Raw genomic sequence first — 24,625 nt, 5'->3', positions numbered from 1 at the left:
TTTTTTTGTGTGGTTTTTTTTTTTTGCTTTTTAACGAGACTCAATTGCAGTAATCAGGAAATGATGATGTGAATGCTTAATTCTTTTAAAAATTAAAGGCTATTGCTGCTGCTTCTGGTATGTTCCACGTTTGTTAAAGCAGCTTCTTTCATGTGAAAGGAACAGGCTTTCCCAGCCTTGACATGAGGATGAAATCATTTCTGCAGGGGGGACACAGAATATGCACAAAGCCCTAGAAAACTTCATTTGCTTCCATTCCTTTTTTGTATCCCTGCCCTCTTCCTTTTGGCTGGTTTCAGTGCGACTTACTGCCTTTGCCCTGAACTAAAGCAGCACCCAATTAAAATCATGCATTGCTGACAGCAAATTTAGAGTTAAATCTTTCCTTTATGCCAGAAAACAAAAGTAGGCTGCTATGACATTCCAGAAAGCAGTGTTTTGTACTGTAGCAAATTGGTCTGAGTTCAGTGTTGACCTTCCTTGGAGCAGGGTGCTGGGCTAGAGGCCTTCTGGGGGGCCAGAAAGATCCTGAGGCCTCACTCTTGTGATGTGAACTGTTTCTCCATTGTGCAGATTTAAGCATTCTGGTTGCAGTGCATGCACAGAAACCTCGTGGCAGGGGATTTAGACTAGATAATCTTTAAAGGTCCCTTCCAACACAAGCCATTCCGCTTGTACTAACGTTGTACCAACTACAATACTGAGCTCAAGTGAGTATAAAATATTTGTCCTTCTTCATTCTGAGCTCCCTGAGTGCCAACTGGAAATGATTTCATGGACTTAGTGGGAAGGTGTACAAAAGCTCCACAAAAGTCAAAGGTCCAAAATAACATTTATTTTGTTACCTTGTTCCAGGCTATGCATTAGACCCCTCTATAGACAACCCTGAAGTTGCTACCAAGTATATTGGCTCTGTAGAAGAAGCTGAAAAAAATCAAGGTAAGTGTTTCAGAATCTCTCATAAATTGATGGCTATTTCTTCATTTCTTCACTAAGAAATGGAGTAGGTATTGGCAGAGGAAGGAACTGTGAGAGACTTATCAATGATGATGCGTTGCACATCAGAGATACAGGGGGAATTTGTTTTCCTGAAGTAGCAAATATATCAGGCTATCTTTAATCTTACTGAAATTTCAGATTTGTAGTTTGACCCTCTTAGGTGTCGTTGAATGAATAGGATTGATCTGTATGTATGGAACAGATCTTTTTGGTCCTCTTCAATTCTGTCTTGATCCAGGTTGTGGTGTGTCTACATTAGGATGTTGGTATGTTATGCTAACTAACCACTTAAACTAAGCTACTCAGTTGTAAACTGGAGCTTATGTGAGCCACCTGTAGCACTCCTGTTGGGGATTGCAAGTTATCTCTGCTAAGAGGAGTTAAACTGTTTGGAAAGGAGAAACCACTGGAACGTTGCCAAATGGTAAAGGCATAGCATTCCACTGAGAGAACTGACTACCAGAGGCATGGAGCTTGTAATTAATACATTGATGCAAGATATTTCACAATGAAAGTGACTTCATGATATATATATATTAACTTTTTATTTGCATGTATATATAAAGATTCTTTATTTCTCTGTTCTCATCCATGGAATATGCAGGTTACCTCATTTATTCCTTCCAAAGAAAGCAATCAAAAATAGACTTATTTCGATACAGCAATTATATTAGATACAAATGGGTAAGGCTAAATTGTTTCAAAAGTAAAATATATTCTTTTGGTACTGCAATTTTTGTCATTTATTTTAAGAAAACTGGCTGCATTGTACCAGCCTCTTACATATGACCATTGTTTTTAACTTCAATATTGCCTATTTTCCTTTGTTTACAAAAAATCCTTTTTGTCTCCCTTGCCCTAGAGAAGTATTACTGATGCTGTAGGAAAGCATTACATGAAAACTGCACACTGGTTTTGATGGATGAAGTTCTGAGGGCACAGAATTTGTGATAAGCTAGCATTTATACGAAAGAATAGGATAGTGTTCAGAAATAGGTAACTGAATTTTAACTGAATTAAAACACACAGTTGTAATTGGGATTTGGGGAGATTTTTGTGTTTAGTTGTTGTTGTTTTTTTACTTATTTATGTATTTGCTTCCTTGTGGATTTTGTTTGAAACAGAGAGATGGGGGGACAGGGGTCAGAAGGCAGTTGTTCAGGCTCTAATTTTTCAAAGTCTGCACTGTTTGGAGTATGAAAATCAATACATTCATGCAGTCTGCAAACTCAGTGCTACAAACACACGGGCACGTTTGATTAAATACTAGTTTAAGTGGCTCTTCTGTTACTGTACATGGCTAGCAGTGTTGGTAATTTAATAAGTCAGCAGTGCTTTGGCCCCTAAGTGTGTTCTCCATTTTCCTGTGTGTTTTGGATGGAGTGTTGTTGAGATATTTTTGGTTGTTTTTGTTTTTGGCTGATGTGATGAGACCTATGATGTTAAGGTGAGTTATCTGTGTGAGCAGCTAAGCAGTCTATTGTTTCTTTCTCTAGGTTTAACAGTGTTTGAAACAGGGCAAAAGAAAATTGAAAAAAGGAAGAAATTCAAGGAGAATGATGCATCTAACATTGATGGCTTTCTGGGACCATGGGCCAAGTATGTTGATGAAAAAGAAGTAGCCAAACCTTCAGAAGTAAGTACTACTTCAGCACTGTAAACACAAACTGCTGGTGCATTGTGGTGCAATAATATATTATGTGGTGGTTTTTATAGAGATCCAGTGTGTCTCAACCAGAAGGTGTGCTTTAGGGTGATAGAAACATTACCGGTTCTAAGTTCGAGTAGGGTGTTCTGAATAGTGTGCATTCAATTGTTTGAAAGACTGGAAATAGGAATGAATTGTATCCGTGTATCACATGTAGAGTCTGACAAGAGATCCCTATAAACAGGAGCAACTTGGAAACAACTGAAAGTGAATTTGTATTTATTTTTTTGTTGTTGTTGTTTTTTAAAGCAACAACCGACCCAATAAATGTCCTTCACATTGAGTCAGTGATGCTTAGCCATAGTCTATAAATAAAAAGATTATATTTAATTATTTTCAGTGTACTTAGCCTTTCAAGCTAATCTGCTTTTGATCAAGGTATTCTATTGATGCTTAGAAATATTTCTGATCTCACTTAGCAAATACGTGTATTCTTAATAGCAAATGAACAATAATGCAGTTTTGGATTTGTTAACAGCATTCTGAACATTTAATTTTTTAAAAGTCAAGATCATGTTTTATTTTTCCAGGAAGAACAGAAGGAGTTGGATGAAATAACAGCTAAGAGGCAGAAGAGAGGAAAACTAGAAGATGATAAACCTGGAGAGGAGAAGACTATATTACATGGTAATGGCATCTTCCTGCCTGTTCTCATTTTCCTGCTCACTGTGTTTTCTTGCCTGCTGTGTTAATTAGTAAGGATGGCAGACAGCCTCAGCAAAACTGCTGAGGCACCTTGATGTTTCTGTTTTGGAGATAATAGCACTCACAGGCATAAGCATAAAGGGCAGGGAAAGAGATAAGCTTGGACCAATTCCACATCATACTGAGAAAAGCAGCGTGGAAATGTCATCTTTCAGGGTACTGGTTTTATTTGTTTATTTTTGATCTTACTAGGTATGCATATCTTCTTCCTATTTTACAGAGCAAAAACAAAAACTGAGATTATGTGCTTGGTTTAGTCTGAACTTCAGAATGACCGCAGTTTTGTCTTTTCATACTTTAATCAGTAAACAGTGCTTTGAATTACAAACATACAGTTTAGAAAATCACTTGGACCCTGTAATTCCTTAGTTCTTAATGTAAACATTCTTGCTGTCATACTGTGAAGAATTATTTATCAAATGATTACCCTGTTGAGGCCTATAGCATATGATACCTTCAAAGAACATTGTAAGAAAATGTTAAGTAAGTAAAATGAAGTGACTTTTGGAAACGGTTGTTTCATCTGTCCGTATGCAAAACAGTCCTGCGTGGCATTGCTTGGCACAGGTAGTTAGCACCTGTCTTGGTACATCTATATATATATATATATATATATATATATATATAGTTTCACAGTCAAAGTCCTTACAAGATAAATTTGAATCATCTCAAACTGAAGCCTTCCAGAAAGAAGCAGTGTTTTGTAGGCACCTTTAAGCATTAACGCTGAGCAGAAGGTCATTTGTACGAGCAAAACTGTCATATCAATATTCAAGAAACAGAAATTAATTAAATCAGTGCACAGCTTAATGTCATCGCTGCTCAACAGAGAAGTCTACTTTGGAATATCAATTTATAGGACAATGTACCTTGCATGTATGAGCGTCCAGCCACTTCTGTGAAATCTAGTTAAAGAACAGGTGTTAAGTGCTGACTGCTATTGGTTGACCAGTTGGCTGACGTTGGTGATGGATCTTTTTTTTCCCCTCTGTTTTGCAATTGTGTTGAAATGACTGTTAAAGCACAGAGCCAGGTGTAAATTGCAAGCAAATGCCAGAGTTAGAGTGCAGGTTATAATCTGTGTACAGTTAGTGTAAGCAAACTCTTACTGTCTTCAGGAACACTCTTGCATTTTGAGGTAAGTTGGTTAAAGGGGAGATTGTTTTGTTCAGATTATCAGATTTCAAGCAGATTTGCTGAAATGGCTTAATTTGACCACAACTGATGTCAAATAAGAATCCATATCCTATGAAGTGGATTTATTTTCTTCTCATCCCTCTTTCCACCCCGCTTCAGAGCAAGACAGCTGTGTTGAGAAAAACCTTAAATATGTGTCAGTTGAATCTTCCTAAGATTTTTACCTCTTAAAATACAATCACTCTGATTCTCTGAATTCTCTGTTTACCTTTTTAGTTAAGGAAATGTATGACTATCAGGGGAGATCTTACCTTCACGTTCCTCAAGATGTTGGAGTTAATCTTCGTTCTACAATGCCACCTGAGAAGTGCTATCTTCCAAAGAAACAAATCCATGTATGGTCTGGACATACAAAGGTAGGAAGTTTCGGAGTGTACCTCATAAAAATGCACTTTGTTTTGTATCTGAACTTCTATAAAACCGAAGCATCAGTAAAAGAAATGAATGTTTTTTCTCGTTTATGACATTGTGCACACAGTTGGCAGCATTTTACACCCACATGAGGTGTTCACACGGTCAGATATGATTATTTGTGATATCTTTATATACTTCTTCATGAACATAGTGACTTCCCAACATCTTTTGAAAGGATGAATATTCTTCATTCACCTTTATGGAATTTGGGGTTATTTACTAAATTGCCATGTGAATAAGAGCAAGACTAATTGTAGAGATAAATGAAAATGCATTTGTACAGTAAAAGTACTTAAACACTATTTCACATCAAACCTGTGAAAAGTTGAGTAGGTTTTGTGATTATAATACATAAGCACTACAGGATTCCTAAATATGATTATTAACTTGTTTTCAGTTTTCCTTGATGTTACTTCATGTTCATCATTTCTTTTTGTGCCAGACAGTGTAACTAAACACAACTTTTTGACGTTAAAAATTGTTTCACTGATCAGATTCACAAAGCCTGTATTCAGTTTGCTTCTTCCATCTCTAATTTTCAGTATTGTGTCAGGGAATATACCATGCTACAGTGGGCAGCACCTTAATGATACCCAAAAGATGGAAGAAAGGAGACAAGGCTTTTGCCTTTTTTTGTTGAGTCGCAGCTCTGTATTTTTGTTTAATAACTGCTTCATCAAAGAACTTGTAGTTACAAGTATCAGTGTTTTCCAGAATAACATCTCCTCCCCAAAGCTCTAGTCACTCCTTTGCCTATTATCCTATCAGACACTAACTGATGCGTAAAATAGGTTTTGTGCTTTTTTCCTTCAAACAACAAAGACAAATAATGGAATGGATGAGAGAAGCAAAAGGAAGGATGACTGAGAAAGTTAGAAAAGCTGGGGAATATAAGAAAACAATGATAAGGAGGGACACAGACTGCAAGTCCATCCAGACTGGGAGGAACTAGGTGGAATAAGAACAGAGTAATTGACATATTATGGAAAGAAGAGATGTCAAAGTATGAGTACCTGGCAGTTCTCTAGACTTCCTTTGTAAGGATGACCCAAAATACTGACAGATGGGAAGATATTGTGCCCAGGGAATCTGGTGTTCAGTGGCTACAAGCCAGTATATGCAATAAGTGGAGCTGGCTAAAAACTTTTCTGTGGAATGCTTCCACATGTCCCATCTGAAAAGGCTATTTGCTAGTTGGAACACAAGAAAAACAGGGCCTTCAATCTGCATAGTCCTTCTATCAATTTAAAGCACATATACTAGCCAGCCCGGGCAGGGCAGGTTGGCTAGTATTTGTTTTGTTTTGTTTTACCAGAGAAGTAGCATTCATTACTTTTTGGGAATACTGCAGGCCATCTGAGTAGAGATACAGAGACACCACAGCGTTTGCAGCTTCAGAACCTGTGAATGCTTCTGGGGATGCCTGTGTTGGAAGTGGCCTCAGGGACTACTTTAATACACCAGCGGCACTGCTGCCATGATGGAACTGCTGCCATGTTGTATTTAAAACAAACAAAGCAGGACTTCTTCAGAAAACAGTATATGGCAAAGAGAGCAGGTTGTCAGGAAAGGATTCTGTTCTAGCAGTGTCTGTTTAAAGCAGTCACCTTAACCCACAATATATTTGATGTGATTACCACAGTAACGGTGTGAGTGTTGAGAAGGGACTGTGGAGAAGCTCTAGGGTGTATGTATATACAGATACTGAAGTGAATCAATTTGTTGCCAGTAACAATTGTTAAAAATACATCTGTTTTTAAAGTGGAATGGTAGCATATTTCTTTTAGATATATACGGTATCTGTACATTTTATGAAGTTGCATTATAGCTTTCTGCTTATAAAAAGAAAGAGGGCTGGTGAACTGAGAGAGTACATAGATGCTCCACTTACTTTTTAATTGTCCTTATTTACAGGGAGTCAGTGCAGTTAGGTTGTTTCCTCTGTCTGGGCATATGCTGTTGTCTTGCTCTATGGACTGCAAAATTAAGGTGAGTTATTTTTCCACTTCCATTTATGTATTTTATTCTAGCACTGAATACAGACCTTGCATTTAGAGTATGTAAATGCTTGGTAATTCTACTGAGTTACTGTTACTTTTATTTCCTCACTTGAGTTTTAGACTAGGAGTTCTTGAGAACAAAGATAGAATAATACACAAGGTGGTGTGGGTGTTAGAACAGTGTTAATCACTTAGCAATAGAATTTAGAAGGTCTTGAGTTGCTCAGGTTACTGTCTTTGCTATTGCTGTAATTTTCTATGAAGCTTAGCTTTGCAGCTAGCAATAGGCTTCCCATCATCAAGTGGTTTACTGGAAGTATTTGTGGCGTTGAACTAATCCTATTTTAGTCCATCAGTGCATAGAATCATAGAGTCATAGTCATATTAGAAAACTAATTAATTGATTAATATTTTTTTAAATAGCAAAACCTTAGACATTTAAAAACTCGCATTAGATCATCTTTTACTGTACTGTGGGTTTTTTTTTTATTCAAGGGTCTGGTTGGGTTTCTTTTGCTAGTAAGATGGCATTCTTGTAAATGGCTGAATAGATATGTGGGATTAATCAGTTGATGTCTTAAACTTGTAATTAGTTTCTTAAGAAATGGTGTCATTTCAGAATCATTGTTTCTTTTAACTATTGACATATTTTCTCCCCTCATCTTTTTTTCTCTCAAGCTGTGGGAAGTATATGGTGATCGAAGATGTCTACGGACGTTTATTGGTAATCATGCTTTTCTTTAAACTGAGCCCTTAATATACATATAAAACAGCTGTGTGAATTGACATGTTATAGGTTAGCTTATTGCTTTGTCTTAGAGAGGATCTGTAAGCAGCCAAGGCAAATGGTATTCAGTATAATGTTGGCAATGAGAGTTGAAAAAGGTGCAGCTTTTTAGTGAACCTTTGGCGTTATTCCAGGAAATTTAATGTCAACGTAGAACTCTTTAAGCCCTTTAAAACAAGACATTAGTGTGCTGTGCTCATCAATACTTAATGCAAAACTTCTTTCCAAAGGCGAAACTGTGAGGCTGAATTGCTTCCTATTGAGAACAGCAGCCTTCTTTAGGGAGGGCATCTCGTGGTCTGTTAATCCCTCTTTAGCTAGGTGGTCTCCTGTGTGCTGAGTTTCAAGTGCAAACACATGGGAATTTTTTCTTATTTTGTTAGGTTCTGCTGCAGCCTTTGTTTATGTAACAGTATGGTGTTTTTTTTAAAGCAGATGGTTGAGAGAGAAATATATGAACTTCACAGCAGTCTTTAATGCAGAACAAAAGTAGCTGATTCTTCTTTTGAGATGGGAGCATTTCTAGAATGCACTTCGAGTGAATATATGTTGAGTAACAGCAACAACAAAGAAGTTTTTTTATCTGATATTTCTGATGACAGCAGGGTAGCAAAGAAATGCTCAGAAAAGGTTCTCTTAATAGTCTGCTCATTTCCGGACAGTTTGACTGTTCTTCTCAGAAGGTCCTTCACATTAACCAGGTTTACTTGCTATTTCAATATATATCGAAAGCTTCTTGCAATTTTATAAATACAGATACACACATTTACTTATTATTTATTTATCTCTTTTATATACATTTTACATATGTTTTTGTATATCGTTTCTGTGCCAGTATTTTAACTGAAGAGAGCTACAATGATCAGCTGAAAGTATTGGCGTGAGGGATAGCAAGATGAACATCAGAAGGCCTCACATTTCCAATGATTTTTAATTGTTTTGTTTTTTCATTTTAAATGTTTCTCCTTCAAATGCATCCCAGGTAGTGTTTGTCTCTCCTGCTTTTTCCCTTAGATGTCAACATTGATTTGCGCGTTCTTTCTGGGCAGTGCTGTTGTTTCTCTCTCCAGTGCTTATGTATGCTTGTGGCTTGTTTTTGTTTGTTTGTTTCAATTCTCATCAGTCTTTATGAGGTACTTGAGTCAGCAGTTCTTTGTCACTTGAATCGCTGCGCTGAAATCAGGTTTACTGGTACTCAGGAAGACTCTCAGTAAGCAATTTCCTTGTTCTCTTTGCCTTACTGAAGATTATAGCAGTTAAGTGGAAAAACATTCTCCAAAAAAAGCCATAATTCTACGCACAAATTAAAGGTTTATTGCATCTTTTCTGTGTTGTAGGACATGGGAAAGCCGTTCGAGACATCTGTTTTAATAACGCTGGCACTCGATTTCTTAGTGCTGCATACGACCGCTACATTAAACTGTGGGACACTGAAACAGGTAGGCTTGTAGTTGTGCTCGCTGTGGTTAACTAGTAGTAAATAACAAGGCGTATCATCAATCAGATTGCTTCTAATTACCCTTAATATCTTTTCATAGTTCAGTGTTCAGGCTTTTATTAACAGGACTAGTAGTCTTTGTATTCTAAATGTTTTGTTATCTGTAATAATGCAGTTGAGAATACTTTAATATGCTTATTTATTTGAGAAGTCCTTTAAGTGTTTGCCATGACAGTACAATTTTTAATTTTTTTAAAAACTAACAAATTGCTTAATCGTATGTTTACATCTAGAGACATAAAAAGCAGTGAAATCACACTTCAGACCAAAATTAAATCTGGAAGAATTATTTCACTTGATCTTTCAGCTTGCTGAATGCTGATGAGAATGCTCTCATCTTGAAAAGCATTCTGAATGGGAAAAGATGGTGGAAGTTGAGCTGCTGCTATAGGAAGTGGAGGATAGGTCTGCTGCTTTCACAGAACTGGCTGGGAAATGTTCAGTAACATTCTGCTCCAAGTGGTTTCTTTAGTTAAAAAGATGAAGGGTAAATTTTGCAGGTATTCTTTGAAACGAAGGGTGTTGGAAAAGAAATCTCAGAATCACAGAATGGCCCAGGTTGGAAGGGACCTCAAGGATCATGAATCTCCAACCCCCCTGCCGCAGGCAGGGCCACCAACCTCCACACTGAATACTAGACCGGGCTGCCCAAGGCCCCATCCAACCTGGCCTTGAACATCTCCAGGGATGGGGCATCCACAACCTCTGTTCCAGCACCTTACCACTCTCATAGTAAAGAACTTCTCCCTGACATCCAACCCAAATCCTCCCTCCCTCAACTTAAAACCATTTCCCTTGTCCTGCTGTTATCCACCCTTTCAAAGAGTTGACTCCCCTTCTTTTTATAGGAAAGAAGTTTCCATAATTGAAAAACACATTAGCTTTCTTGATTAGCAGTGGCAGTAGTTTCATTCAAGTGTCAGTCAGAAAGTAGAAGTCAGATTGTCCAGGCCTGAGTCAGAACTGAGGTTTTCTGGACACTGTTGAGCTCTTGAAATACAACAGGCTTCTGGAAGTTACAGGTAACCTATTTATGGCTCAGACCATGAGAGGACATCAGTGGCTTGTTTTGTGGTTAGATTACTGTTACCTTTTTTTACACTTAGGAATAAGAAATTCTTGCCTGAGTTCCAAGTCTTCTGTCAGGAAGAACTCTGTCCCTAATCAGGTGATGTTTCACAAAGGCTCTGGTCAGCTTGCCATGTCTTGACTAGTTCTGATGTCCTTGACTATGTCCTGATAACATGTGAGCTACAGAGCTTACAGAGTTACATTGTTTGGAAAGCTGTAGTAATTGTTTGGATGAATGTGTTTGTATGTCTTTATACAGGTATATGCTTACCAACGTGACAACTAATATGTAGGGTCAATTCTACACTTTCATTCTCTCAGGGGCTTAAAAAAGGTATTTTCTGCCGTTAGTGAGATAGAATGAATGTCTCTATCAGTATATGTAATAAACTAATCAGTCCTTAGAACTTCTGGCTTGACCCAATACGAATGGCTTTGTCTATTTCAGGACAGTGTATTTCAAGATTCACAAATAGGAAGGTTCCTTATTGTGTCAAGTTCAATCCCGATGAAGACAAACAAAATCTCTTTGTTGCAGGAATGTCAGATAAGAAAATTGTGCAGGTATGTCTACTTTATGTCTTATTTTTCCCTGATTTCTCATTGTAAACACTCTGCCTCCAGCTCCAAAAAAAATGTTAGTTTTACTTGAATTTTCTTATTCAATTAGAATTTCTGAACCAGCTGAGCGTGTTTCTTTTTCCTCCCACTTTTTCCTCCTACTTTCAAAGACTGTTACTAGAGGAGTTGCTTTTTTGCCTGATATTATTTTAAAGCTTGAAATTATATAAAAATAAATAAATAAATCTGATACTCAATAAAATCCAGCATCTTACTCTGACTTATTTAATTGTAGTGGGATATTCGGAGCGGTGAGATTGTGCAGGAATATGATAGACATTTGGGAGCTGTCAACACCATTGTGTTTGTGGATGAAAATAGAAGATTTGTGAGTACATCCGATGACAAAAGTTTAAGAGTCTGGGAATGGTAAGTTAAAAATACTAAGTTTTAGCATCAAGTATATTATGAACAAACTGAGAAGGCAGTGTATCGTTAAAAATGTACGTAGCAGATAGGATGCTGAAGCATACCAAGTTTTATAGCTATCTGAGGAAGAGCTGAATTCAAATTTCTGTAAGTGTGTATGTAATTATGTGGTAGCTAATCTTTCACAAGAATATAGAACCAGAACAATCTGATATCCTTGTTGCTAATTTCTGATAACTGTTGAAGTTGGGCATATCCTCTGCAAGTTCACATCTTCTGTCACTCAGTCTATTATGGGCTCTAGTTCTTAAATGTTGTTCTCCAGTAAAATGAAACAACCATTCCACAATCTATTTGCAGTGTCTTAGAAATCACTCTTAGTGTCTGATAGTGAATTATTGTCCCTACGTTATTGACCTGCAGTACTGCTGTATTTGAAAACTATTCTGAAAGTCAGCAAAGTGAAATATCTATTTAGGAAAACCTCCTTTTATTGATGCAAATTTTATATGGGCACCAGGCTGTATTTATTATTAGCATTCATGATTAATAACACATTTCAATGTTGTATATTTCTCAAGTCTCTAGAGAAATTATTCTAATCTTGAAAACTGTTTGTTTCCTATCACACTGCTGAACACTAACCAACCTGTTCTGGCTTCATTCCTGAGACACTTCATAGATTTCTCTTCCTCCAAAGAAAGCACAAGACAGCCATATCAGCCTGAAGCACACTGCACTCTATTAGCAGTCTTTGTTACGATCTCTACTTTCCCCAGGGGTACAGGAGCCCATAAATAAGCCTTCTTAGAAAAAGCTTGATATATAAAATTTGTAGCTTTTGAACGCTTTGAGCTTTGATATGTACAATGTTATTTAATATTTAGCCAACATACAAGATAAGAATCTTGGCGTAGCTTTGCTTCTGCTTTTCTGGTAGTCTGCTTTTTGGGCCATCACTGATGGAGCATGAGTGCAATAGGTAACAGAAAAATGAAAGTCTCACCAAGAAAACTCATTCTAAACATTTTCAGTGCCTTCCAGTCTTTAACACAGCTGGGGAGAAAACAAACATCTTCTGTTTCTGAAACCTTTCCCACAAGATTCTAGGTCTTCTGCTTAGGACTTGAAGATTTCTCTAGGACTTCAGACTTCTGTCTGAAATTATTAATTCCATATCTTTAAGTATCCGTTTCATTTTGTCATTCACTCATGAAAGCTGTTGCACAACACAGACGTGAGTTTGACAGCTCTGTGACTAATCAGTTTTGTCCCAGCTTTTCTTATTTTTTTTTTTCACCCAGACGAGAGGCTCCAGTCTGTGCTATTTGAATGTCACCCAAAACCCACAGCGTGTCTGTGATCTGTTGCTATCATTGCCAGTAGCAGCAGTGGGAATGACCAAAGTCTGGGAGCCCGGGCTTAGGCTTATAGGCATGGAACGCCGTCTCCAGATGTGACTCCCAAAGAGCCTCTGTACAGTTTTTTGTAATTAGACCCATGTATTTACTGAGCTCCTCAAAGTATTTACAGTACCGTGTCTGCTAAGGAATGTCTCCTCTCTGGTGAGTGGGAGGAGGATGTCACTTGCACAGATCTGTTATTTCCTTGAGATTGGATTGCCCTTCTTCTGTGAGCTCTGTGTTGATGGCTGAAATAAATAGCGGAGTGGGTGGATTTAGTCACTCTGTGGGGAAAAGCAGGAAAGGCAGAAAGGTTCTGGTATGGGAACATCGCAACCTGATTGTTCTGAAGCAAAAAAAAATAGGCACTGAGCATCCTGTACGCTGAAAAGGGGTTCCCTTGTTCAGATAATAGGGAACTCAACTGTAGACAGTGTTCTGCCATACAGTCTTTGGGGAATTTTTTGATTTTATATAAAGTAAATGTTGTCTTTCTAGCCATGACTTGAAAAACATTTGTCCGTAACCTGCAGCTGATATATGGTAACCAGTCTGTGTATGTACATGATTTCAATATCCAGATTTTTGCGGTGCATTCAGCACATCAGCTTTCCATATCAAACTATTTCATACCACGCCTCAAATCCTTTTGTTTCTCCTAAAGTTCATAAGGACAGTTGTTACTAAATCCAGGGTGACTTGGTTACTGAGTATTTCAGTGTATTTCTTCATGTTCTTCAGCACAGTATTTCTTCAGTATCCTTCAGAAACAAAGCAGCTTTCAAAGTAATTATGACCTGAATGCGGCCTTAAAAGCCAGTAATTAAAGCTGGTCTAATTGCTTGGTTTCAATTGTTCAGAGAAATTTTGTAGTGGGTTTTGTAAGTACTTTGACTTGGCCAGAGCTGGTAATGGGATGTCATGTCAGACCTCATTACAGTGAGCAGCTTCACCCCTGAGAATGCAAATGTCCCTTCCCTGAGAGTTCAGAGCGTGCTCGTAGGTTTCACAAGGACAAACTTAAAGATCTGGTAGTTTGTCCAGTCTTAACTGGAGTGCTTTAAAATTTGCTTTTGATGCGATTGTATCTTTACGGCAGTGATATTAAAGTCGACACGGGTGTTATATTCTGTGCTTTCTTTTCGAAATGCAAAGCGTTATTTTCTCTCGTGTGCTTCTCACGCGTCTGATCCTAATTGGATAAACTGTGCAATGATTTGGGCAACTGATCTTGGAAGATTTTATTTCTTGATACCTTTGAATCAGCTGGCAAAGCAGGAGCAGTACAGCAGTAACTTAGTGCTTATTTTGCCAAACTTAGGAGGCTTGTCGTGTCTGTTAGTCTGTGCCTCTCCAGCAGGCCTCTTCTCTCTGTATTTCCTTATAAAGATACCTTTGGCACCTGAGAGAGATTCCATGATACAGAGTGGGTTGGTTTTCTTGGTGTTTTTTCTTTTTCTGTTTCTTGGGTTTTTTTTGTCAGTCAAAAGTTTGTTTGTTTTAACGTGGCCTCTGGCAGGATTGCTTTCACCTACAACTGAGGACTGCATATGACTGCCGTGCTGAGGGAGCGTGGGCTGTTAGGGGTTGCAGAGGATCAGGCCTTGCCACAGTGATGTCTTTATGTCCTGTTCCAGGCATGATTTGAAGCTTTGAGTACTCCTCTAAAAGAATGAAATGGAATTGAGACCAGGGAGTTCACAGCTGAGTTCAGCTACAAACATTCAGAATTGGTTGGCATCCCATTTGGGGAGATCAGGAGGAAAATGGCATTGTCAGAGGGAATAGAATAAAACTCCTGCTTTCTTTAGGGTTTAGGGTAGTTTTTTGTTGTTGTTGTTGTTGTTTTTAAAGAAACTGAAGGCAATAGAGTATCTTTATGTTACAGTTTCCTGATTGGAGTCAGGATTCTGCTTTAGACTATGGGTCATTTGGTTTGGGGTAAATTCATGCTATCAGAGGTTATCCAGTAAATGGTTGCACAGCTGGAGTTCTCTAGGTGAGCACCCATAATTTTGAGCTTATCCTCATTCTTCTTTAGACAGCACTGCTATGTTCTCAGTAGCTTAGTAAATCAGCTGTCTTAAGGCAGCCCTTTGGAATGTCTGCATCCCTTCCTAAAACACATCCTCCTTCTTTTTGCAGGGACATTCCTGTAGACTTCAAGTATATTGCTGAGCCAAGTATGCATTCGATGCCAGCCGTGACTTTGTCTCCAAATGGTGGGTTAACAACTTCACTGCCTTCTCAGGCCGAGCTGACATAAGATGTCTCACTAATGATAGCTCTGTAATGTTGCCACTCGTACCTCCCTGCTGCCCATACAACCCCACCTTCCCAAAGATGTGTGTGCCTTTATTCCAAGATCTGACTGAATCTGGATTTAAAGGTTTTGAGAAGACGAGATAGGTCAAAAGGAGGAGCTGTTCCAGGATAGCTGCATCAGTTGAAATGTAGAACTTCGTCCAAGCAGAGTAAAAGGGCTCTTTTTTTTTTTCACAGAACTTCAGTGTGTTCTTTGCAATATTTAAAATATTAGGAAAAACAACGTTGGGAATTGACAAGGGCTGCAAAGTACTGAGCAAGTTCAGCAGTCCTTGTGGTATTGCTGATAACACAAAGACTGATGTTTTACATGATTCTGCTGATGCTGGTTCTTTGTTCTGAATACAGCACAAATAGCATTTGCTTAAGAGAAATTCCAAATTATCTCAGTGTTTCTGTATGTTAATGTTTCCTCAGTGTTTATGTTCTTCAGTAACAACCAGACTGCAGGAGGGCAAAGGCTGAATGCCTCCAGCAATAAGTGAAAAAAATCCTTCTAATAGGACGAAATCTCTTTTATGTGTGTTGGCCAAAATTGAATAGCTTTATTGCCTATGTTATTGAAGTGTTACAGATTTACAGTTAACAGTCTCATTTGCTGAGCACTGACTGATCAGTTTGTATAGCCAACGCGTTCAGCCAGCTATCAGCATCAAATTGCAGTTCCTTTGCAGCGTAAATATTTCATTCTTAACAGTCGAGGCAGAGCCTTAATATTAAAAGGAAGATTCTGGAGAAAGACAGTTAAACTGAAAATTCTATGGAACGAAATTTTCAGTTTCCTTCTGAAGGGTGCAGAAGATTCTAGTAGACCTTTTCAAAACTAGAAGAGTATAACATGATCGGGTAAGCACACTATTTATTTCTCTGGGAGGCTGAACTAAACTGTGAAATTCGAAGCTAGAAGCTGGATCAGATTTAAGGACAATTCAGCACGTTTTCTGTCCTTGTTGTTCAAATAAGACACTGAAGACCATGATAATATAAAGACCTCAGGGCAAAAGTCTGTTGTAAACTGTTCTGTAGTGCATTTGCTTTCACTGGATTCGCAGGTAGGAATTAATGCAGTGCCAAGACACAGAACGAAATGAAGATTAGAAAAGCCTTTTTTTCCTGACACAGAGAATTAAATAGTCTCAAAATTATAAGGATTCTGAAACTCCTTAGTCCAGGTGGCCATTTTAGAGTACCCACAAAAAAAGTAATCAAATAGATTACCTGTTGTTTTTTTTTTTTTTCCCCTTCATCTGAATTACTTGATTGAGAATTTATAATATGTGCACCATAAAAACTTACTCAGTAGCTTAAAAATGGATCAATTCATTAGTGGGGTTAATGTAACAGGCAGAGCTTTTTTAGGGTTCTGAGTGTATTTTGTAAGAACAAGCTTCCTAAATCCTAAGCATAATTTTCTGCTTTCTGACAGTTGTAACAGGTGGAAATTGGGTTGGCCATCTTCCAGACCCTGTGATTCTGTGATGTAACATAAGCTTCTACCAAGAAACTTCATTACATAATAAGAGAGATTCTATTTAGGTTAGATATAAGGAAAAGGATGGCGAGGCACTGGAACAGGTTGCCCAGAGGTGTGGTTGATGCACCATTCCTGGAGGCATTCAAGGCCCTGGGCAGCCTGATCTAGCTGTGCATGTCCCTGTTCATTGCAGGGGAGTCGGACTAGATGTCATTTAAGGGTCCCTTCCAACTCTAAGGATTCTGTGATTGTATAATGAAAATCTGAATTAACACAATGCAGAAAAAGTCACGTGTGTCTCACACTTTCCAGCCAAGACTGTTTCTTCATACGTGGCACTCTGTCATCTCCTCTGTTCGTTGCATTTTTAGGGAAATGGTTGGCTTGCCAGTCGATGGATAACCAAATTCTGATTTTTGGAGCTCAGAACAGATTCAGATTAAACAAAAAGAAGATCTTCAAAGGTCACATGGTAGCTGGCTACGCATGTCAAGTGGATTTTTCACCTGATATGAGGTGAGTTTTGTGGGGAAGAGCTTCATCTTAAACTCACGAGCACAGACACCAGATTTCTTTTTGAATCCTCTGCAACATTCATTGATGCACAGCCATCCTATTAACTCAGTAATAGGACAGGGCTCTCTAAGATAAGCAGCAGAAATGAAAGTTTGCTCTTCTTGTTTGACTGGACTAAGTGGGCTCAACAGTTGCTCCAAGCAACAGTTAAAAAGCAGTCAGCGTAGTCCAGATTCCCCATTCCCTAAAGAAGACTTAGGTTGCTGTCTTAAAGTATCTGGAGACTGCCCTTATTTTGCCCAGCCCTGGTGTAGCACAGACCTGCATCTGGCTCTGATTGCACACGGTCAGCAGCAGTCTCCCCAGAGCCCTTCAGGCTCTGTTCCCACCGTATGCACCTGCCTGGAATACCTGGGATTCAGACCTGCCTGGTTTTTCCTATTCATGGGTCTGGTGTGGTCTATCCTCATTTAGCTGTTCAGAGATCTATCTCTTTCATCCTGTTTCCTTGGTAACATGCCCATATATTTACCACTGTATGTACATAAGCTATGCATTGCTATAAAAAGTGGAGAATAACCTCAGTAAAAGTGGAGGAAAAAGCAGAGAGGGTGTCTATAACTTGCAGATGAACTTCTGGCACTTTTATCTTTTCCTGATGTATTCTCTTCAGTCCCAGTACCACTGTGTGGTATAATCACATTGGTTAGCACATTTACCTCACAGCTGATGCATCACCTTCTGCAGGACTGTGTGTGCCACCGAGCACAGCATGAATGCCAGTTCTCTGGCAGAGAAGTTTTCAGACTGTCGGGTGGGAGGCTCAGTGGGTGAAGCTCTATTCCATTCCTCAATATAAAGTGTTACAATACTAGCAGTCCTCGCACCTAATGCGACTTTTATTTTCATCCCTTTAATGCAGCTATGTGATATCTGGAGATGCAGATGGAAAGCTTAACATCTGGGACTGGAAGACCACAAAACTCTACAGCAGAATAAAAGCACATGATAAAGTCTGCATTGGGGCAGTCTGGCATCCACACGAAACATCCAAAGTCATTACGTGCGGCTGGGATGGTCTCATTAAACTGTGGGATTAAAGAGGCTGCTGCAAGGATCTGAAGTTGTAAGCCCTGAGATCTGAGGTTGGAGTGAATTCTGCTGTAAGGACAGGTAGACGTTTTGTGACGTAGCTGTTCGCAGTTGGCTGTATGTATGCTCTGAAAGTGGGAAATCTTCAGAATGCTTGACTCAAGGGATATTATTCTAAATGCAACACCTGGCTCTGAGAATCTGAAACGTGCAGCATCCAGTGTCAGTTTGTCCTGTCACCTTCTGTGCAAAATACTCCTGTAAAATAAAATAAACTTAAGAAAAACTATTTCTGTGGCTCTGGCTGTCAGAGATGTGGGGAGTTAAAGGAGAAAGACAGCAACTGTGTCATCTTCCTAAGAAGAAATCGTTGATACCTACTGTGGCAGAGCTGGAAGTAGAGCATTTGTTTATGTTTTTTGGTTGGTATTTTATTCTCCCTAAAATACTTCTACCTTTCTGGAACACAAAATCAGTTGCTAATGATGTCTGTTAATTCACAGTAGAAATGAAGAACTAATCAGAAGTGCACAGCCCTCAATTAGACTGTTATCAACTGAAGCCTGTATTCGTAAAATCTTGGTTCGTCTGCATTTAACAACTGTATCACGCTGAGCACTGAGTGTCATTGTTACAGGTACCCCCCGGTTTCTCTGTAAGGGTTGGGTACCAGGTGTTTTTCCTCTTCCCATTGGCTGCTAAGTTCCAGTAAGCATGACTTTAAAAAACAAACACGACAACACAGTGGATAGGTTGTATTATAAGTAAGTTCCAGGCAGTTTGTGACAATTAACTGTGACAATTTACATGTATACATGCCACACTTTCTCCTCTCTTTAAAAGACTTATTTTTAATAAAACATTTTATAAAGAAACTTTGCTTATCTCCATTCACTTCTTCTATCCACCACTGCCCACGTGAAATGTTTCTTATCATTTGGCATTTTAATTCTCAGTTGGACCAGAATTCAGATGATAAGCTCATTTTCTTGCCCCATTCATACAAAACTAATTTAAGTTGGAAGGAGGGAGGAAAGAAAAGTCATTTTAACACCGTCTGCTCTTCTCTTGAGCTCATAATGGAAAGAAAAGCATGTAACAAATTTATCCATTGATCAGTTTTAATTACAGTTTTGAATTACGCTCCGTTGCTTACTATAAGTCAACAGCTGCTCATCAATTAAACAATACCAAAGGATTAATGGCTATAATTAGCAGTAGGATGGGAGATAAGGCACTTCAGTAGCTGAGATGCAAAGCATCTCAAACTGGAAGGACTTTTTTCCTAAGACTTTATTTGTATTTTAAATCTGCTGTTCTGGAAGGATTGATGAACAAGAAGACCGTTCTTTCAAAGAGTACTTGTTGAAGTCAGGGCTCTGGGAGTGAACTTGGAACTTAATGGATTTTAGACCAGCTGCCTAAAGCTGCATTTCAGTCTTTCCACTGTCCATTCACACCTTCAGTACACCAAATCTATGTGTTTTCCATTTACTTTCCCATCTCAGTAATCACGGGTACCAGAAACGCATCACAGGCTGCTTTCACAAGAGGAGCGCTGGTACCAATTGTATATTTTGTCCAATCTCACACCTGTGTAAGTGCTGGGGCAGGAAATGTGGAAATGGTAGAATTTAGAGAGAGAAAGGAGGTGGTGAGTGTCCTGAGGATCACGTAGGGAAAGAAGAGTCTGTTCTTTCTGGACTGGTAAGGATGTGAGTAGGAGTGAGCTGCTGCCATGGTTCCTGAGCTGGGTGTTGAGCTCTGATGTGCCATGTCTGCTGCATGAGGAGAAAATTGGCTAAAATAACTTAGAATGGCACTTTTTTTTTTCAAATACATTTCCTAAATGGATATAGAATCATTAAGATTGGAAAAGACCTCTAAGGTCACCCTAACCCAACCCCACCAGCCCAATAACCACATCCCTCAGTGCCACACCTACACGTCTTGAACACCTCCAGGGATGGTGACTCCCCCACCTCCCTGTGCAGCCTGTGCCACTGCCTCACCACTCTCGACAAGTTTTTCCTAATATCCAACCTGAACCTCCCCTGATACAACTTGAGGCCATTCCCTCTCATCCTAACGTGTAGCTGCAGGCCCGAACATTAACAGCATGTAAGCACAGGGATCTGGGGAGGAAAAGAGGAAATAGAGCAGATAAATTGCTTCAAAAAAGTTTTGTATACTAACTTCCCTATGAGAAACATCTTTCCCAAATGCTTAAAAGCATTTAAATGACAGCAGACACAAGTTTTGGCTCTGCAGTCAGTATTGCATTTTTCCATTCATCACCTACCCAGCAGTACTTGATTCACGTGCGTGTGTCTGCATAAGTATATAAACTCAGGTAGTGGTACACTGTTGTCCCTGAGGAAGAAAAGCAAGAAGCATTGACTCAATAAATTCTGGAGTTGATGAGTTAGGATTAAACGTTTGCAACAAGCCTCAGATCAAAATTCCACTGGAAACTTTCAGATACATCAACTCCTTTGTCCCTCACTGTTGGTCACCCTGTTAATCCGATGTGGAATTCCTCACATCTGCATTGAAGCCTGCAGGGGGAATTTTTATGAGGATAATTCCTCCCTGTCAGCTGTAGAGCTGTGGACTCCAGAGCTGGCAGCATCAGTGATTTTGCTGTGCTTGGAAGAGGCGGTGGGTGTCTGCATGGTGTGAGTCCAGACTTGTCCTTCCTGCAGCTACCTGGGAAGGGACTCCTGGCTGGGCTAAGGAGCTCCAATTGTGTCATTCTCTTTGCCTCCAGATTTCATATTATGCCAGAAATTTGTCTGCTACAAATGTTGGCCAGAACAAGTCCAGACAGACCTCTAGGCTGACAGCCTGTGGGCAGACAGAGCAGGGAAAGGCCCCAAGCAGTGTCCCCTAACACCAAGTGAGTCCAAAGGGGCTCCTTGGGGGCTGGAGCCCGTTGCACTGGCAGGGATGAATACCCACAATTTGGCACATAGGGCTGCAGGGACAGCGCTGTAGTTTTCGTCCCTCTATCATGCACCTCTAACTTGAGGAAATGATGTGGCAGTGTCTTGCCACTTCTTATTAATACCAATTACTGTTGCAGCAGGGGTTCGTGGGTAAGTGAACTGTTGCCATCATTGCTGGAGTTCTGCCTTGGAAACCTGATCATTCTTCTGGCCTCGTGCCACCTTCCTCATGGACTTTTTTCATATGTGTGAGGGGGGAATATCCCACGTGTCCCGGTGCAGCTTGCCAGTAGGTGGGAAGGCGGTCTCTCTCAAGGCAGATGGTCGTGGCATCTGTCTCACACAGAGCCCGTAACAGTCCCCAGGAAGACAGGGCTGCACATTCCTTGCCCTCATTGCAAGAAGCAAACATCTGAATTACTGTGCATCCAGAAGACTCCAAGACTGCCTTGGAAAAAGCCAGTTTTTAGCAAAAGGCAGATGTTCAACGCAGCATTTAACAGCACAGACTTCAAACGCTCATTTACGCAGTAAAGCCTTGCAAACCTGACAGCACAGTACCACGGTGTACTTTCCTTCTTGCTACCAGCTGGTCGTTACAGAACCTCGCTCCTCCCGGTAGAAGGGCTCTGTACGAGGAGCAGCCTGTGAGGGGGGCAAGCAGGGCAGGGTGGGAAGCTTTGCTTGCAAGACCTCAAGCAGTGGATCCTATTTACCGAAAGAAAATCAGCTGACAGGGAATTCGTTCCCCTGGGGACTACTGAAAGACTTGTGTCTGCAGGCTGACTTCATTGGCACACGCTCAAAATTTAAGTTATATTTTGCAGCAAAATAGATCTTTACTGCTGGGCTAGCTGATTAACTTAAAACAAGCGAAAAAAGCCACAAAGCCCCCTGCACTACTGCTGTCTCGCAGCTCTTGGAGAGAACTGCTTGTGGAAGGGTTCTGCTTGCAGAAGCTCCCTGCAGGGCTGAAAGCTCTTACAAACAAGTTGAGATGATGCTCACCCAAGCGTGGACATGAGGTACCCTGGCAGTCCGACCTCAGAGCCTCTTGTTACCTGGTTACGCCTCAGAACATATTTAAAATGTTCTAAATGGGGAAGCATTGGGCCTTTGCAAGTCCCCGTTAACTCACTGTGCTTTACACCACTGGGAGACTGCTAAAATCAGGTGTTACCGCAGATGTGTTGGGTTTGTCCTTTGGGCCAGGCTCAGTCCTTGGGCTAATCTAAGAGGTGTCAACACACTGAGCTGCGTGCCCTCTGGTTTGGAAAGGAAGAAAACAACACAAGTCCTCTGGAGAACGATTTCAGCCCTATGAACCCTGCTGGGCTCCCCGACCACTGACAGCCACACAGATACATCTCAGGGAGCCGCAGAGCCCCCCCAGCACCATCACCCCACAGCCACCATTGCTGTAATTCACCACCTCAGTGCTTCCCCTGTGGTGTAAGCGGGGTTTGGGGGAACATAAACTCTTACGAAGCAATCTTAGGAGAAAAAAAACCAGAACAACCAACCTGCACCACAGCTGAGCTGTGAGCACAGAGCTTACCTTCAGCAAACTGCTACAAAATACACGTGTACGGTGGAAATCCAACGCAAAGAGTAAAGAAGTTCAGAGTCTAAATATTCCTTGCTTGCTGCAGAGAGAAACGTAGATGTGGCTCTGAATGTGGGTCAGCTCTGACCTTCTACCACCACTGAAACGTTTCTACTGACTGCAATTAAACGTCACGTTGTGTTAACAAGCAGCAAGAAATCAGGAGTGACTTCTTACTGAGTAACCCTGAGGATCCCTTCAAGGGCAAGAGAGCAGCTAATGGAGCTCCCAGTGCCCGGGCTCTGAACTGACCAGATGGTCTCAGCTGTGAATTATTCAGCAGAGAGAATGAGTGAATTTTCTTCAGGTGTGTGACCAGGTGATGCCTTGCTGGCTGCTGCCAAGAAAGGCCAGAATCGTTCTACTTATGCTTTCTTCCATCTTTCAGAACTGAGAGGTGCTCCTGACGAGGCTGGATATTAGAAAAAATGTCTTCTCAGAAAGAGCAGTGAGGCATTTGCACAGGTTGCACAGGGAGGTGGGGGAGTCACCATCTCTGGAGGTGTTCAAGACGTGTGCAGGTGTGGCACTGAGGGATGCGGTTGGTGGGCACGGTGGGGGTAGGCTGACCATTGGACTAGGTTATCTTAGAGGTCTTTTCCAACCTTAAGGATTTTGCGGCAGAGCTCAGTACGTCACATCCTCCTGATGTGTTCCCACCCACCTGATGACCTCTGCAATGCTCCCTGCTCCCCCAGAGCTGCTCCTGGAAGCACAGGGCTCCTGTGAGGATCTGGACCCAGCAGTGAGGCTTCAACGGGTGGCAGGTGTGGGCTGCCCTCACAGAGAGCAGAGGGGCAACACTGCTCTGCTCTGTGTGACAGTGACAGGGCACAAGGGAACAGCATGGAGCTGTGTCACGGGAGGGTCAGAGTGGGGTTAGGGACAGGGTCTGCACCAGAGGGCGGTGGACATGGAATGGGCTGCCCAGGGCAATGGGCACAGCCCCAAGTGCTAGTGGTCAAGAAGTGCTGTCCCAACACCCTTTGGACATCGGGTTTGAATTTTGGGTAGTACTGTGTAGAGCCAAGGGTTGGGCTCGGCGATCTGTGTGGGTCTCCTCTAACTTGGGACATTCTGATTCCATCATCCCATTCCTTTATACTGCCAGCTTCCACTGCCAGGGGCTCCTCTCTGGTGCCATTGAAGACCACAGTGCGTGACAGCTGCAGTCAGACAGCCTTTGCCCCGCAGCAGTGCAGCTCAGAAGCAACCACATTCCTTTTACATAAAGCCCATCCATAAAGAAATAGGAGATGGATTCATTAAGCTTTGCTCCTTGAGGTCAAAGAAGCCAATAAAAGCCAATGGGTGGGTGCACAAGAGCTCAGAAAGGATGGCTGTGCTAACTATGCTTTAAGAGGCACTAAGCAGAAAGGCACAGAGCATAAAATGAGAGCTGTTCCCTTTCCCCATAATATCACGTAACTGCCTTAAGAATGATAAATGGCTTTTATCTATCCTGCATCTTACATAAGGTTTCTGTAATTGCCGTAGTTATTGGAATTTTTGCTTTCAGAAGATATATTTGCTAACGCCTAAGTTGCTCCTGATGCTACTCAGCACTCCTGAGCAAAGACTGGGTGAGGATACACTGAGTTCTAACCTCAAGTCCCAAGACAGACCTCCAGTCCTTTCCTGCAATTTCCATATACAATGAATTTACATTTCTTCTTCGGGGCAATACATAACGAAAGGTCTGCATCCCTTTGGAATTTTAACACCTAAAAGAGAACATCATTTGGTTTTTAACCACTATATAACAGTCTACCAGTCTGAGTACTCCATCACTTACCGGGAGGAAAAGCCTGCGCTCTACAGCTCCAGTCTATGTTTTCATGCTTCATTAACGAAGCAGGGCTCACACCTGGCCTTCTGCCACCCCATTATTT

The 24,625-nt window shown here is 40.6% G+C and overlaps 2 protein-coding genes across 3 annotated transcripts in view; one reads left to right on the top strand and one right to left on the bottom strand.

Moving 5' to 3' along the window:
* Positions 1-19,056, top strand: part of CDC40 (cell division cycle 40) — a 36,992-nt gene extending 17,936 nt beyond the window's left edge. The window contains exons 4-15 of one of the 2 annotated variants that reach the window (NM_001006407.2): positions 856-939; positions 2,496-2,635; positions 3,238-3,334; positions 4,826-4,965; positions 6,938-7,012; positions 7,702-7,747; positions 9,148-9,249; positions 10,828-10,943; positions 11,236-11,369; positions 14,918-14,994; positions 16,943-17,087; positions 18,010-19,056. In NM_001006407.2, coding sequence (NP_001006407.2) covers positions 856-939; positions 2,496-2,635; positions 3,238-3,334; positions 4,826-4,965; positions 6,938-7,012; positions 7,702-7,747; positions 9,148-9,249; positions 10,828-10,943; positions 11,236-11,369; positions 14,918-14,994; positions 16,943-17,087; positions 18,010-18,187 — 1,334 coding nt within the window. In that variant the 3' untranslated portion in view covers positions 18,188-19,056. The remainder of the gene's footprint in view (positions 1-855; positions 940-2,495; positions 2,636-3,237; positions 3,335-4,825; positions 4,966-6,937; positions 7,013-7,701; positions 7,748-9,147; positions 9,250-10,827; positions 10,944-11,235; positions 11,370-14,917; positions 14,995-16,942; positions 17,088-18,009) is intronic. The other variant, XM_046938872.1, reaches the window with a different exon arrangement.
* Positions 18,919-24,625, bottom strand: part of METTL24 (methyltransferase like 24) — a 54,550-nt gene continuing 48,843 nt past the window's right edge. Inside the window, exon 7 of the transcript XR_005858894.2 lies at positions 18,919-19,957. The gene's annotated coding sequence lies outside the window, so the exon portion shown is untranslated. The remainder of the gene's footprint in view (positions 19,958-24,625) is intronic.

The sequence above is a fragment of the Gallus gallus genome, chromosome 3, assembly GCF_016699485.2.
Source record: "Gallus gallus isolate bGalGal1 chromosome 3, bGalGal1.mat.broiler.GRCg7b, whole genome shotgun sequence".
Lineage (NCBI taxonomy): Eukaryota > Metazoa > Chordata > Aves > Galliformes > Phasianidae > Gallus > Gallus gallus.
Note: the sequence above shows the minus strand (reverse complement) of the source record. Positions and strands in the feature narration are given on the sequence as shown.